The 15,928-nt window shown below is 49.7% G+C and overlaps 6 protein-coding genes across 6 annotated transcripts; 3 read left to right on the forward strand and 3 right to left on the reverse strand.

The window, feature by feature from the left end:
• Positions 1 to 614: 614 nt before the first annotated feature.
• Positions 615 to 3,870, reverse strand: BO97DRAFT_84001 (putative cell wall proline rich protein). Its single transcript, XM_025701096.1, has one exon. The coding sequence runs from the start codon at positions 3,654 to 3,656 to the stop codon at positions 930 to 932; it is 2,727 nt and encodes a 908-aa protein (XP_025556271.1). The 5' UTR covers positions 3,657 to 3,870; the 3' UTR covers positions 615 to 929.
• A 4,165-nt stretch (positions 3,871 to 8,035) lies between these two features.
• BO97DRAFT_382442 (uncharacterized protein) lies at positions 8,036 to 9,657 on the reverse strand. Its single transcript, XM_025693301.1, has 2 exons — positions 8,961 to 9,657; positions 8,036 to 8,886 (listed from the first exon to the last, which is right to left on the reverse strand). Exons 1-2 carry the CDS (start codon positions 9,394 to 9,396, stop codon positions 8,489 to 8,491), a joined length of 834 nt encoding a protein of 277 aa, XP_025556272.1. The 5' UTR covers positions 9,397 to 9,657; the 3' UTR covers positions 8,036 to 8,488.
• A 262-nt stretch (positions 9,658 to 9,919) lies between these two features.
• On the forward strand, positions 9,920 to 11,359 carry BO97DRAFT_440010 (serine/threonine-protein phosphatase 2A activator). Its single transcript, XM_025698031.1, has one exon. The coding sequence runs from the start codon at positions 9,973 to 9,975 to the stop codon at positions 11,233 to 11,235; it is 1,263 nt and encodes a 420-aa protein (XP_025556273.1). The 5' UTR covers positions 9,920 to 9,972; the 3' UTR covers positions 11,236 to 11,359.
• Positions 11,360 to 11,654: 295 nt separating this feature from the next.
• BO97DRAFT_402661 (DUF1754 domain-containing protein) lies at positions 11,655 to 12,700 on the forward strand. Its single transcript, XM_025694559.1, has 3 exons — positions 11,655 to 12,072; positions 12,338 to 12,435; positions 12,507 to 12,700. The coding sequence occupies exons 1-3, from the start codon at positions 11,767 to 11,769 to the stop codon at positions 12,526 to 12,528; spliced, it is 426 nt and encodes a 141-aa protein (XP_025556274.1). The 5' UTR covers positions 11,655 to 11,766; the 3' UTR covers positions 12,529 to 12,700.
• A 698-nt stretch (positions 12,701 to 13,398) lies between these two features.
• BO97DRAFT_335102 (AN1-type zinc finger protein) lies at positions 13,399 to 13,617 on the reverse strand (the record flags this gene model as incomplete). Its single annotated transcript, XM_025691421.1, has 1 exon — positions 13,399 to 13,617. One exon carries the CDS (start codon positions 13,615 to 13,617, stop codon positions 13,399 to 13,401), a length of 219 nt encoding a protein of 72 aa, XP_025556275.1.
• A 1,414-nt stretch (positions 13,618 to 15,031) lies between these two features.
• Positions 15,032 to 15,772, forward strand: BO97DRAFT_84090 (uncharacterized protein). Its single transcript, XM_025701097.1, has 2 exons — positions 15,032 to 15,231; positions 15,312 to 15,772. The coding sequence occupies exons 1-2, from the start codon at positions 15,178 to 15,180 to the stop codon at positions 15,624 to 15,626; spliced, it is 369 nt and encodes a 122-aa protein (XP_025556276.1). The 5' UTR covers positions 15,032 to 15,177; the 3' UTR covers positions 15,627 to 15,772.
• The last annotated feature ends 156 nt before the right edge of the window (positions 15,773 to 15,928 follow it).

Here is a 15,928-nt window from a genome sequence, read left to right on the forward strand (position 1 = left end):
AATCTGAGTCAAGATTGATAAATATATATATATATATATATATATTAAGTTATTTATAGAATATTTACCCCGGAATATAAGAATAACGGCTGCTGGGAAGTTGATTTTTTCTGTTCCGGCGTGTGGGGCTCCGAAATGCTGTTCCCGCGATATATCTACATCCTCAACCACAACCTGCCACTGGTGGTGCATTACCTCTCAAATACTACTATACAACTCAGGAAGATTCATTGGAATGAACATCACTTGATGCAGCAAGCTACAAAAATATCAGAAGCCTACAAGCGTCATCAAAAGTAGTACCGCAATGTACATTCATTGCAGCTGTAAGCAGCTATTTCAGTATCCATGTAAAGACTTCATGCTAAGTTCTTCAGGAAAAGCCTCCAGTCCATGAAAACCGATAGTATCCACCAGCTTCGACCAGTCAAATGGAATCAAACAGACCCCTTCCTCATTTAACCGTGATCAATAAGATCAAAAAAACAAATGTCCCGTGAAGAAAAGTTTGATGCACAGACCGTACCCTTCAAATGATCAGGAATGAAATAGAAGGAACGGAGTAAGAAGGAAGAGGGGCTGAGAAAAGGTATAAGAGAAGAATGCACCTTGGAAAACAGCGAGCGAAGTTGAGTGGATTGGCTCTCAGCTTGCTCCAGCTGGAACGAGAGACATGAATAATCAAGAAGTAATAAAAGATAAATAGAGCTTCAAACTCTGACGCTTGCAGTCACATGCCAATCAAAAGAAATTCGTCAGCTAACCCAATAATAGTAAAGGTGAACTTGATCAAGAAAAGAAATGCGAGATAAAGAGGAGAAAAACGGCGAAAAAAAGTAAAAAGATCTTGCAAAGATCATATAGAAGCGAATCGTGATCAGGTGAAATATGTACATGTGTCAATATTTGTCTCGAAGAAAGGGTTAGGTTCATGATTGTCGCTCTTCTCGAAACCCATGTTCATGCGACTTGTCTTTATCTTTGGTCCTCCAAAAGTGCATCAAACGACTGATCCGGTGAGCTTTCTTCTTGGACCTTTCAGGTTCATCTTCTGGCGGTTTCTCTTCATGACTAAGTTTGCTCTTCTCTCCCTGAGAGCCAACGACTAGTTTGGAAAGGCTGGCGAGACTTGACCTCTTATAGCTGTTGGCCTGGCTAGTGCGGCGGCGTACCGCTGCAGAGAAAGAAGCAGAACGGTCTGAAGACAACCGAGGACGTCCGAAGAACGTACCGGAGAACCTGTGGGGTGCATTCGTCGTCGTAGATGCGCTACTGGTAAGAGATGGCACATCCTCGACTGACGTCTGTGGAAGATCCATAGACGGATTGTATGAGGGGTTCGAAAAGTTACGATCACTTGTAGACGGGGTTGTGATCGACCGAGGGGCATCTGATGAGCAGCCTGTAAAGTCCGGAGATGAAAAAGAGGAATTAGAGTAAGATGTGCTTCCCTGGAGAGACAGTGGAGGGATGTTATAAGTGAGCTCCAGCGGGGAGGTTGTAGGTCGATTATCAGCGGCCATAAACCGAGGGGAAACATCGGGACTTGGAGTAACGGGCATGCGGTGTTGCCAATTTTCCTGTTTGATGGTGTCGATTGGATTGCTCGAGACAAAAGAAAAGGGGTTCTCCACATTCTGCATTTGATGGATGGAATTTTGTTCGTTACTGAACTTGATATCATCTCGAGTGGAAGAAGTAGTGCCAGATGTCGAGAGAACATTAGTGCCGGTTTTCTGGATTCCAAGACCAGCATGAGGTTGACCACTGACATCATCAACCGCGGGCTGAACAGTAAGTGTATGAGAACTGCTTTTACTCTCCTCGGATCGACTATCATCATCACGCGGGGTAGACATGATAACCTGTGAGAGCGGCAGCTCATGATTCCCAGCTGGAGACTCGCTCGTAGCGGCCAGGAAGGCATCCTCTTCCTCTTCATAAAGCACATCTGGATTCTCCAATGTCGAACTGGTCACGAGCCGGTTTGTCCCCAGAAAACTGCGATCGAAGGGTGGCATTTCAGGCGCACTCTCCGCACGCCGATGGTAACGCATCTCTGGGCCGACAAATTCACCTCGCCGACCACCACTATACATTCTCTTGGTGGCTGCTGAAAATCCACTTTCTGCGACACGGCCAGAGTGCATGTCAGGGGTATTGAACGGTCCCAGGGCCGCATCCAAGTCGATGACTGGGCTGAGAGCATCATTTTGAGTAGTCTGCTCATAGAAGCTTCTTGGCTTCCAAGAATGCTCCAAGGATGGCACATCCGGTTCATTAGAGGTGGGACGGCGACCTTCTGGTGTAGCAGGATTAGTAGGCGTGCGGATAACAACAATATTGTCGTCATCGAAGTCTACATCCAATCCCGAGCCAAGGTCTGAGTTTGTTCTAGTAATCACAGGGGCAGGGACGGAAGCTTGGCTCTCCTCTCCTATGTCCTTCTTGGCATGGCGTTTGGCCTTGCCTCTGGTCAAAATCGCACCGGCCCAGGAACGCACCTTCTTCTGCCGCTTTTTGGTCTTGGACGGTTTCTTTCTCGTGTTAGGAGACTCTGAAGAGTCATGAGTATCATGATCGGAGGTATCGAAAGTGCTTCCCGTGTTGCTGGAGGAGAAAGAACGCCTTGACGAGCCAGCGAAATGATCCAAGATTCCCGAAGAGAAGCTCTTACGGTTCCGAGAATGCCCCGCAGCAGATAGCGGTCGCTTTAAGGTTGAGACATCTCCCATACTCGAGACCATGTTTTGATCTAGCATCAAAGAGGCATCTGCTGTCCTAGGCCTAGGCCTAGGTTTTTCATTCGTGAAAAGCTTTGGCTCAGCTGAAGTCGACTCGACAGTACCACTGTTTCTAGTGGAAAAGTATGGGTCCGATGCGGTTGTAGGCTCAAGCAATTTAGGCGATTGTGAAGGGGAAGGATAGCTGGGCGATGGCATGATACTCTCATGGCTTGGCTTGGTCGGACCCGGGGCCTCTGACTCCACAACGATCCGGGGGGACGCAGGTGACGATTGCCGATATAGAATGGCTGCTGATTGCGATACAGGTCGGGTAGGCTCATTTGACGCATGATGCTCTCGCATCGTGTCGGCTGGCATACAAGGGGCACTCTCAATTGTAGGCTTCAAATCCAGTGCATTCGAGATTGCCGTAAGATCAACGCTAGAAACTGCAGCTGAGCGCCGATGGGCATGGCGCCGCTTTCCTTGACTGCCTGCACCGAAGCCGGGACCCGGAGCAGGAAGTTGGGCCGCTGTAGATTTTAGACTCTCGTCGTTGCCTTGGATGGCCTCTACGACACCGGGGGAAATGGCTAAACGATCCCCACCCACAAATTCGCTGCACCGCCGACGGTGACCACCTGGCCTATTCAAAGGTAGATTTGGCATCGAAGGCTGTGCAGAGTGACCAGATCCTGGATTGAACGAAAAAGCCGGTAGGGGCGGCGGAGTCCTGCGTCTAGTGACTGGAGCATCGAAAGTCGCATTATCAGGGTCTCGTGCAGGAAAAACGAATGGTGGGTTTGGAAGCGGAGCGGACATGGTCAGATTGCGGCGGCTGTGACCAGCGGGTGATCGATCAATTGGTCGCAGGTATTCAGAGAATGCTGGAGTGATTGGGTGTTGCGGAGGTAAAGATATCGAAGCCATGGTCGACTATTGACCCTATGTAGTGATTAAAATGTCGCAAATATTGCTCGGTCGACCCCGTGATCGAATAAGCACAGTTGATGTAGCTCAGACACACGGGGACCTCCAGACCGATAGGACTTCCCTGGTCCGTTTTGGAAAGTCTGACTTTGTCTGGAGGCCTTTATCTGTGCATCGAGATCATTGAAGCTCTAGTCAACCACACATCCAACTGATTAAATATTGATGAATGAGATAGTAGTAAGTGAGCTTCACAACGAGTAATCGGTTCGAAGGTCGAGAGTCGAAGGTAGCGAGAAAGAACCGAACGGCGGCAAGACTAAAGCGTCCCCGATTAAATTGTGACGGATCCACTCCAAGGGATCTTCAGCGAAAGGGTCGTGAATGACTTGAGTCTAAGAATTGTGTAGACGACGAAGGGAACTGTTATTATCGTAAGGAGCGGACGGCCACGGAACGGGCCACGGACGAGGATGAGCGGAAGAGTCGGCAGAGGGAAGCGGTAAACGAAGGAAGAAATTGAAAGATGATAAGAACGAAAAGGTGGTGTGAATTGAGGGAGGAGAGAGAGAGGAGTTGGGAGAGGAAAGAGGGAGAAAGGAAAAGAGAGAGGAGGAAAAGAAGAAGAGAGAGGATCAGCCTAGAGGGAAAATGAAGTTGAAGGAAGGAGAGGAAAGGCTGAAGTGCAGCAAAAGGCTTGGTGGTGGAGAGAGAAGAGGAGACGGCGACGTATGGAGCGTATGGAGGAGGGCGGCAGGGGTTGATTGGCTGGTGGTCGCTCGGAGGGGCCGCACCCGTACCGACTGATACGTCGTATTACCAGGGCCGTCCGATCGCCCGCCCTCCAGTCAGCGCGTGGATTGATGGAGGGATGGCGAACGAACCTCGAAACCATCTGCACGCCCGGTAAAGGGCGGACGGACCTCGTATGAATGGTATCGGTCTTCACCCATTGTTACCTAGCTCTGGAGCAAAGACTGACACCGGTCAGTGCCTGTGCCTTACTAGTTTACTAGTGAGTACTACTAAATTAAGTTGCTCGTAGTAATACCAATGTCTTGTCTAATATTCACACCATTTCAAATCTAGTCACGCCTGTAATTAGCCTGCGATGATATGGGGAAATTGCACGCCTCTCCCATTGCGGAGTTGGCGGATGGATGCGTTCTCCATCTGGCTTGTAGATAAATTTACCAAGATCCACCACCCTCTCGGTCCAATCCACTACGGATTAGCCTGCAGGCTCCCTTATTCCTCTCTTCTCTTGGGCATGTCTACGGCATCTCTCTCAATTGATACATTCTAGATCTTCATCAGGTCGACGCTATTCGAATACGGAGCCGACCGGGTGATATACTGTCTTAGTGCCAGCGAGCCTAGATCGATAAGTCGCTGGAAGTCACCCGTATCGAGCCAGTTGGACGACGTCACGACCATCTGTTGCCATCCCGAGTACGAAGCGCCATCCTTGGTTGACACCAAAGCCGATCCTACATGAGCACAGTAAGCCGACGGACACCAGGAAGAGGGCAAGACAGTCCCCACCGTACCCAACAGCCTGACAATCTGGATTTCTCGGATGAGCATAATTTAATCTATTATGAACAGCAGGAGGAGTTGAGTGCTCATAACTGCAAAACTTCAATTGATATCTGATCCTCCTCCGACTGGATGGTCCGTGGCAAGTTATGTATGAATATTGTTTTAATAGAGCTCATCTACGGGGTAATACAGAGCATAAGTATTATTATGATTGTTGTAATTATTTACTGTTGATCAGCAATCCCTAATGTTCCGGCAGAAAAATCCCCCCTCCAGGCATCAACGACTCACAGGCTAGTAACCCGCCCGTACCTGAGCCGGGCTTCCAATCAGCAGCGGTAGACAGGGGATAGAAATCTCGCTTGTCTCGGTGGAGGAAGGCCGAACGCCACCCACTAGACGCTTGAGTCTAACCGGCTCCGTCACTAGTTTAATTAGCGCCATGGGGGGACCTTCCCCTTGAATGAGGGAGGACTGGGAAGGAGCCCTTGCCCGCAACGCCGATTGTTGCCAACAGGTGATCCCTGCCGAAAGGTTGACACGTCTTGACTTCTGACCTTCTGACCAGGGGAAGAGGGAGGCAGAGGGATGAAACAACTCACTTGGGATATCTGGAGGAACCCCAAAAGACGACGAGACCAAGAATAGATCTTCTGCAACTGCACTATCACCGTCGTTCTTCTTTATTTGGGGAAGGATCTGCTTCCCTTGTTGCTGTCTCAACGTCGTCTCATTAGGCCGCGGGCCTCAGGTGTCGCGGCGTTAGCAGCGAAAACCGCACTTATCTAGTGGTCGAGACTAAAGCGAGACAGGAACCCTTGGTCACTGCCAATAAGCTTCCTCCATCCCTACAGTCTTATCGTGTTTCTTACCAGGTCATCAATCACTGCGCGCTACCTAGGTCTCGCCAGGGATGTAAGGCACACGTCATGCTTATTATTGGCTACTGAGCTTGCTATCCCTCTTCTGGCACTGGGCAGGAATTGGAGGAAATCAAGGTTTCTTGATTGTATGTGGCCCCAGCATTAATGCCATGCTTTAGCGTCTTATGCTAGATGTTATTATAACTTGCTTTTAACCATCTCGGCCGATCATACCTCGTCGACGTTGCCGCTCAACATCTGAAGAGCGCCTTGATTTGTATACACAGAGACTGGGCGGAAGAGCCGGGGGTCATCAGCTATCTGAAAAGAAACTCGACTCAATGTTCCCGCATCTCTCTGAGCGGTTGCGATCACTGCTGCAGCCGGGCGACACAGTATACTTTCCAGGAAGATCACAGTTTGGTGAGCCGAGACAGGTTTTCTCTTTTAAGTGGTCCGTGGGCTTTTCCAAGGCTTTGGGAGACCACCAATGATTCTGCCGAACAAGGGCAACTGAATCATGAAGGATTCTTCTTTTGTAATTTATATTTCGATCTGGTCTCTTCCTACAGATATTGCCAGCTGTCTGTCATGTCTCCCAAGGCAACTGCCTCTTATCGCACCGTACGATGATCTGCAGTAGCTGGCCTGCCTTATCCATTGGTCTACGATAAGACACTGATAGTCCCGAATCGTCGATATGCAGACAGCCTTATCCGTAGGAAGACAAGGGAGCATGCTAGTCTAGTGGGACATCAAAGGACCCTCGTTGAAGGGTGACCCGCGTGTCCCATGGAATCGGCAGAATGACCCAGCAGAAGCTCATCTAGTGAAGTGTGTGGCGCTTGACACGCAGTCAAAGACAATATCGCGGACCGCAGACTATAGCAGATGACAAGACTGTAATGGTAATATATGGCCTAGTGGCGAATGGATCTGATTCAGGTTCCTGTCCAGTGTCGTAACCCGACTTCTGAGACATTACGATCGGTATCAAGAACCCATTTGCCAAGTCTCTCTAGGCACCTTGCCGACCAATTCCGTGGGCGATTTCAGGCACAAAGAAGGGGTGAAAGACATCATAAGCAATAGACTTCTGCAACGCAAGGGTGATTACTCTTTGTCTCGTAGCAGTCCACAGTATACACTTCCCATCTTGTTCCTCTGCATCCACTCCACCTGTCTGTCCTGCGGTCCACAACGGATGCGGAGTGCAACTTGCTCTCAGGATCTTTGTGCCGAGGTTCCTAGGTTCCTTTTCTTTGACTCTGATCCATGGTTCACCACGGAAACTCAACGTTGCTCCTTTTTCATTCCAGAAGTTCAATTCCATTCCATGGGTTCAGCTATATTAGAAATCGATCGGTCCACTTTTCGCATGTATCACCCGCGCGGAGACGAAAATCGATCGCTTTACCGGTGTAATTATCCCCTGTGGAGAGGCCATGAGTCGGGTTGTCCAAGGAATGCCAGTGAAAGCCAAGTGTTCCACAGCATATGTCCTGTCACTTCATGATGCGAAATCTGCTCGGAGATTATTATATGCGGCATGTCACGATTTCGTAGGCCAATCCCAAACTTGGTCGTATCAAAACAACCTTGGCTGGACCGGGGAAAGGACCTCTAATGATGCTAAGATCCCCAAGGTCAAATCGCATGTTTGAATTGCTCCAGTACTAGGGCTCTGATTGCTCTAGCGGCCCTGGGGCAAGATAGCTAGTTCTTGAAACCATTATCTTGTAGATCATTGGGTCGTTTCATAACTACTCCTTTGCAGCTTGGTCATCTGGATGCGCTCTGTGCTGCATGAAAACATCTCTGAACTTCAAGGGTAATGCAGCGTTATGATGTAGATCTATTTAAGGCTGAATCATCCATGTCATCTCGCGAGTCAGTCCATACCAATAGGAAGGCGGTTAAGTGTGCGAAACTACTCTCTGACATTGAACAACGGGGGCTTGCGGTGTTTCACCCAGCGGTAGTGTCACATACGATATGCGCGAGTTTCAGAAGAGCCCCAAACCGGGCCGCGCAAATATTGGTAATGTTCAATTGAAAAAACATGTACATTATTGACTTTGCTCCCGTCAGGTATCTCATCAAGGTTCAGACCGTCGTCGCACTCCTGCGAATCATATGCACATCATGAATGAGCGGGTTGCTTGCTTGCGCATGGATAATGAGATTAGACGCAAGTGATTGCCCTGAGCAAGGATAAGAGCAGTAAGCACAAGGTTAGCCACTCCAATGTTGGGCGGCATGCATGCTATAATCCAAGCCTTTTTCCCTATGGAAGGAAGAAAACTGCCATAAAAAATATCATGCGCCCAACTTGCGGTTTCGTATCCCTTAGTAAGAAGGTAAAGGCGACTGAAAAAAAAGACGTCCAACAAAGCCCAAATGCCAAATTCGAAACTTATGTCCTTGCTAGGCTTCAACGGCGCCCGGTGAGATTGCCAGAATGACTACTAGGGTGGCTACTATTAAGGAAGCAGCGACTATTGCGATCAAGCCAACGCTACCACGACTGGCCGGGAACTTGCCCCTGATGATCCAGTATTGACTTTCGAAGTAGCGGTGGAAGCCGACTAGGAGGATGAGGATTGCGACGCCGATGAATGTGGTCCCTAGCGGCTTCCCTATGCTGCGAAGCCGCTGAGAGGCAGATGATATCGCGGGGCTGGCAGGATCTATATTAGAAGTTTGCGACGAAGGATCCACCCCAGTCCTATTTCCAGTATTGTTCAAACGAAACAGCTGCGTTACGGCGATTCCAATGGATGCGAACGCCAGCGAAGTTCTTAGCCAGGCGAGAAAAGTACGCTCTACAACCATGTCAGACTGTTGATGTCGCAAGTTTGTGAAGTTGAAACTAGATGGGAGCCAAAAACGGACGCACCCAAAGCAAGATGATCTCGGGCAACACTCCCCTTGTTCTCCAGCTCTAGACTGCCGTATCTATCGGCCATACGCCGATACCAGGAAGCGTGCGGCTCCTCCGCATCTGACTGGGGGGGCTGCTGATCGGTGTTTGTAGCAACTCGCCGTTCCGAAATCCCGGCATGGCTGTTCACGGACCCTGATTCACGGTTCCTGAGTCCTTCCGTGGATTGGTAATTTCGCCGAGATGAATCGGTGTTCGACACAATGGGCGTGCATTCATTGAACGGTTGGGATTGGCCCTGACTAGGTGTCGCGGCCGGTCCTTGCTCTGCAGGGGGAGGAGACATGCGGTGTGGCTCTTTTTGAGACGAATGAAGGGATGAAGGACGTTGTGTGGGAGAAGAAACATTAGGCTCTTCGGCGCATGGTTTGGTCAAATCGGAGGGATCCATGATGGCGTGCTCGCGGAGGCGCAGGGTTCATATAATCTAGGGCAGATTGTAATTAAGCAGACGTATTTGAGTGGTTGAGTAACGGCTAGAACCCAACTTTTGAGGATTCTTCAAGGGAAAATGCGGGGCAAAGATCCAGGATGACGGCTCAATGAGGAAGTCGGCCTTGAGTGTCGTCTTCTAGCAGGAGAGAACCGCGTTTTCCTTCACTTCCTCACCCAGCATGTCATCTCGCGTTGTCGGAAAAGCAGGACTTTGAGCGACCCTCATGAGAAGCTACCAAGACACGCATCAAACCCGAACTGGCATAGCTGGCGCTTATAGGGACCGAGTAGCCTCTTTGTCGATCACATGGTGATCTCTCCCCGGCAGCGCTAGTCTGGTTTTGGATGAAGCGTCATTGGCGAGACCTCTCAAAGGACCAGAAAGGCGGTATGTTTCCGCCACGTGACCAGGGTCCGCCGCACATCCATCATACCTAGGCGGTGGCAGATGACTTTCTGCCAGTCACTTACACCACTCACGAGGATCATCTGCAAACCAGCTCTTCTTGGCCTTTTCAGCTGTCTTTTCATCATGGCCTCGGAGGCCTCCGCGCCTAGTATGGCATCCAAACCGAAGATTGACCTTTCCAAGAAGCTTTCTGAGCTCCGAGCGAGCAGGACCAAATCGAGCACAGCACCCTCGAAAGAGCCCGCACCTGTCACCCCGCCTCTACCCAACCCTCCCGACCTCACATCCCACCAGTATATTCGGCCAGTCCGCCGTATTCTGTCACGAGAAGATCACGAACTTTTTCTCTCTTCTCGCGCATATAAACTAATACTTGGCTTTGTTTTCGGCCTTTCCGATTCTGTCCGAGGACGGGCAACGACCGACGTCGGCAAACCTTCTCCCACCGTCACCAAAGTACAATCTCTCGTCGATCAAATACGCTCGCTCCTTGACAAACACCCTTCCCTTGATCAGGGTGGCTCACGATTTGGCAACCCGGCCTTTCGCGACTTGTTCGATGATGTTGCAATACAAAGTGCGGCATGGCATAGAGACATGCTCGGGTTTGAGGCTCCGGCACTTATAGAGGAGGCATCTACATACCTTATAAACTCTTTAGGGTCGCGGGATCGACTCGACTACGGATCAGGTCATGAGTTGAACTTCATGATGTGGCTACTATGTCTTCGCCAGGTTCACATGTTCTCAAAGAGCGACTTCCCTGCCATCGTCTTCCACGTATACGTGAGCTACATGCGGTTGATGCGTGACATCCAGACCACATACTATCTCGAACCTGCCGGTTCTCACGGCGTCTGGGGTCTTGATGACTACCATTTTCTGCCGTTCCTCTTCGGCGCCTCGCAGCTCGTTGCTCACCCCTACATCACCCCGTTGTCGATTCACAATATGGCGGTGCTCGAGGAAGAAAGTGACAATTACATTTACTTGGATCAGGTGCGGTGGGTGGACAGCGTGAAAACTGTGAAAGGTTTACGCTGGCACAGTCCCATGCTGGATGATATCTCTGGGGCCAAGAACTGGAGTAAGATCGAAGGCGGGATGAAGAAGATGTTTGTCAAGGAGGTTCTGGGCAAGCTTCCCATCATGCAACACTTCCTTTTCGGCAGCTTACTGCCCGCGGCGTCGGGTATGACGGAGGTCACAGATGACATGGAGAGTGAGGAGCACGATCACGATCATGGTCATAGCCACGATCACCAGAACCACCTGGATTGGTTCGGCGATTGCTGTGGTATCAAGGTCCCCAGCACGGTTGCTGCGGGAGCCGAGATGCGGAAACGAGGGGGAGGGTCGGGGCTACGCCCGATTCCTTTCGATTAGGGGAGGCCGTGTTTGCGAGAGCAGACGACCCATGGGCCCAAGAGGGCCAGCAATGAGACTGCATCAATTTCAATAATAGCATGAAACAGCTTGAACCCGCATAGAACATTGTACGCCAATAATGATGATGATATTGACTGCCACCGGTGGTAGTTAACCAATTTTCTTTTTCCTTTGTAAGCATGCATTGCATATCCTGCACTGTATAGGTGGTAGCAACATCGGACGAGCGACTATACCAAGAAATCAATTATCGCACGCGTTATTCTAACAATTCCCAAGAAAACGCCCTTCTAGTTTCAACAACCCCATAGTAAATCGCAATGGATGCTCTTATCAATAAGAGGCGCTGATCACCTGACTCAAATCTAAAGCGGCAAAGGAAATCACCACAACTAAATCATTTATCTTACCATGTCTATTTTAATCGCACCTCAACCATACTAATCCCAAACAACCCAGTTTTTACTATGTTTTATACCTGAGCACATCCCTTTTCTATCCACGTCATACAAGCCCAGAATATCCCCTATGCCGGTAAACGAGTATTCAACTCCCGGCGGAGGCGGTAAGCTCAAGCTCAAAGGCTCCAAGGTCGCCGATGGCCGAGTAGAGAAGAAGAAAAAGAAGAAGCAGCAGAAAGAAAGCAAGAAGGCATCTTCCGATAGGGACACAGAGCAGCAGCAGCAACAAGAACAACCAGACGAGACCACGACAAGGGAATCGTCTCGTGTACCACCAGAGGAGGCTGAACGCCAGGATGAATCATCACCGGGCGTTGAATCCGCTGGCAAGACCGAGGCGGAGAGAAAGCATGAAGAGATGAGGAAGAAGAGAGTAAGTTCCACTATTGTCAACTATTTCTTTTGCCCTTGTGTCCGCTCTCCGGCACTCCCTGTTTTACTTTCTTTCTTTTTTTGTTTTAGTATATGGCTCTGTCCTATTTTGTTTTTATTTCCCCGCTCTTCGTCGCTGTTTCGATTCAAAGGCATCCGCCCCGTTCAACGGGGCGACAGCCCACTAGGAAAGTGAAAAGGCGCCAAAAAAAAAAAAAAAAAAAAAAAAAAGGGAAACTCTTCCAACTAATCTATACATCTCACAGCTGCAAGAACGCCTGAAACGGGAAGGGGTCAAAACTCATAAGGAGCGCGTGGAAGAGCTTAACAAGTATCTCAGCCGACTGAGTGAACACCATGATATGTATGTCGTCGGACCTCTTTTTGCTGCCTTTTTGCCTCTCACGCTCCAGGCTACTAACGTCCCCAAAACAGGCCCAAGATTGGACCCGGTTGAAGGAAATCATTGCTGTGGCTAGGTTTATATATCACTTTTTTCCAAATTTTTTAGTTTGTTTTGTTCAATATCCTAATTACAAAAGCCCTCTCCTGGTTGTTCGTTCCTTTTGATCTAGATCCAAAGGTGCCAGTCATGTGGCGGTTTCGAACCTCTCTCAGCAAATTTGGTGAGTTGAAGCTTGAACGGAGCACCGAGATAGCTATCATATGACGAGTGCTACGTTGTGCACGCTCACTGGCTGGAACAGACGAGGTTGGTACCTGATGGAGCTAGTGAGCTGGCACAAGACCATACTACTGCGTCCATGCTCCAACGCCGATCACTTGTGTACTCAGTACTCAGGTTTTGTTGACTGATGGGTGACCGGTACATTTAATGACCATATGCTAGAAATTGCCTACGAGCGCTCGGCTATACCGCCGCGCCAGATGGAAGTTCGTTTACGCTGGGAAACAACTTTAACAAGTCTATTCCAAGTTCAAGGAACAAATAGATCAAGCTGTCTAATCGCTTTCAGCCCACATTCCGGGGGGCCTATTGACGGACACGACTGTCACAACATGCGACAAACATAGAAGATCAAGAAAGTAATCATTCACAACTCCAGAGGTGTCTAACGCCAAGCGTACAATATCACAGATAAAGACAAATATGAACAAACTCCCCCGAGCCTGGCTTATGAACTGTCGGGGCGCAAAAACTGTCCGCGCAGGGACTGCAAATCCCCAACCAATATGGATTAAAGAAGAACTCCGCCTTGCGACAGTATGGCTGAAGAGATGAACACCGTGCTAATCGATATGTGACGACGCAACGGAACGAAGTGAAATGTTATTTGACCGAGGTGATGGCGGGCTGGGCGAATCCTCATACGCCCTTGATGACGTGGGTGCGCTCGCTGTTCAGCTTATCGGCATTGCGGGCATGCGACTCCTTCTTGCAGTCCTCCAGGCCGGTACAGGAGTGAGCTTCCAACATGCGGTGCTTGGAGCAATAGTGACCGTTGCAGAAGCTGCAATCGCCAACAATTCGTTGAGCGGCCTCCTTACACTCCTTGAAGTTGCAGCGAGGCTTGCGGGGCGCCATGATGATGGAAGAAGGGTGGCGAGAACGGGGCGGAGTCAAGAAGAGTTACCGGAGTAAGGAGAGCCGATAAGCGCTTGCGTATGCGGCGTGAAGATTGACGCTTGCCGGGGGATCCGCTGATTATCAATCGTGGGAATGACGCGGTTGCTGAAAGAATCGACACAAATCAAAGCCTCAGAGAGAGGAGCTCCCTTCGCAGAGGTTGAGGGTGACGTGGAGGTAGTTTGGTCGGTGGTGAGAGCTGTTCGGAGCGTCCCAAGGCGTGACAGATAAGGAGCAGTAGATAAGAGGGCGGTCTATATATAATCGCCGGAGCAAGCAGATGTGGCTGGACCGAAAGCAAGATCGAAGTAGGGACGGGAACAGCAGGAGGTTGGTGAAGGGGGGAGATGAGGCAGAGTCAGGTTAAGAAGGTGTGAAGGAAGAGGACAAAGAGGCAGCGAGAGAGCAGTTATAAATGAATCAGAAGGTGGCAGCGGCGAAACTGCAGCGCAAAGTCAATTTATAAATTTGGGGGGGTGAAAGCGAAATTGGGTTCGGAGGTGAGAGGGGGAAACTCGGAAGGTATGGATGACCTGCTGAGTCACTGAATAATAACAACAACTTAATGGGCCTGCAATGCGCTGATCCAGCCTGAGGGAAGAGAGGAGGACGAGGAGTAGACTACCGGGAGGGTGAGGAGTACAGTAGGTAGGCGTAACATCCAATCCACCTTGGGTGCTAGGTATTATTTCCCTTTAGTTGTTAGTAGAATTCACTAAGTATCGATCGGGACGGGCATTCGTCGCCCTTCCCTTAATTTCTGGCGGATCCGATTAGTCCAGATACTGACGGACTGACTGACTATTAGTACTGACACTACTGACTACTCTGTACTTACCTAGTAGTACTTTCTGAACTGACCGACAGATTGACTGACTGACTTTCAGGTCTTTCAAGAGTCCCTATACGCTCTCCAGCGGGCTTGTCAGGGCTCTTCCCAATCTAGGAGAAAGCGATGCTCCGACTGGAAGGGACTACGAGGCCCGGTGGAGGCAAATCAGGTAAGTGGAGCCAGAAGCTTCTGGGGTTTCTTTGGGATTCCGGCCCTTCTGCCTTTCTATCTTTCCTCTCCGTCCTCCATGTCAGATTACTACTGCATCGGGGCGAGGCAAATGTTCCCAACCGTCTGCCTTTGCCGGATGCGCACGAGGCTTTCTTTGGTACCCTTTTTTTTCACTCCCCTTTTTTCTCTTTCTTCAGACCGGGCGGCAAACGAAACAGGTGACGGATAATAAAAAAAATAGTGTCTAACTCAAGGTGGATAGACGACCAAAAAAAAGGTGCCATACACGACACCTAGACTAACACACCTTCTTACACCTCATCCGCTCATACGTGTCCACCCTCCCTCGCTACGCGGAGGAAGGGTGTATCCCAATCATCAATCACTACACACACCACCACCATCAAGTCAAACCATTGCCCTTCATCAGGACTGTCATGACTTGTCGTTCACAATTGTCAGACGTAGAACCCTTTTGATTTGCCGAGTCAACTTGAATCCCTCCCAAGCATGGCATGGCATGTCGCCATCCATGGCGCAATCCGCTGTCAGCAGTCACGATAACTATAGTATGCGGAGTTTATCGTAGTGTTCAATTACCAACTACTGTACATACCGAACCTCCAACTAACTCTTCCCATTGAATTAGCAACCGGTCCCAACGGCTGCATATTATTCTGGTAACAGCAGCCAGGCACCTTTGTTTTGTCCTCCTGTCACATCACAATCTACTTATGAGACCATAAATGACCAGGGGCCGAGGAGAGAAGAGGGGGCGCTGCTCCCCGGGCTTGTGGCCGACGTCTGTGCACGCCAGAGTGTAGCTGCTTCCGAAGAAGCACCACAGCCCCAGCAACTCCTTTTTCCTTCCCCAATCCTTGACCGTTTGAATCTCGAGCATCGCGATCTACAAACCTCGCTTGTGGTTAGAATGGTCGATCCGCCAACCAGGTCACGTGAATGAAGAGGACATGCCTTGCAGCCAGAGAACTTGCTCGATACTTTCGGATAATGACCTCAGCGCCAGGCACATCCGCACAGCACTGGTATGTGTGATGATACATATAACAGGGCTTCAATGTTGGCTCTGAAGAAACGAAAGAATGAAACCACTACCGATACACTTGGATCGATGGGAAATGAGCAAGGCAAAGGCGAAGGCTTTTCCATTCAATATACCCAATCAGCTTGAAAACCATTTTCACTGTCACCTGCAGGTGTGAATATGGTCAAAGCATGTGACGCGACAGAAGTCACTACAGCGGA

This window comes from Aspergillus homomorphus (genome assembly GCF_003184865.1).
Source record: "Aspergillus homomorphus CBS 101889 unplaced genomic scaffold BO97scaffold_2, whole genome shotgun sequence".
NCBI lineage: Eukaryota > Fungi > Ascomycota > Eurotiomycetes > Eurotiales > Aspergillaceae > Aspergillus > Aspergillus homomorphus.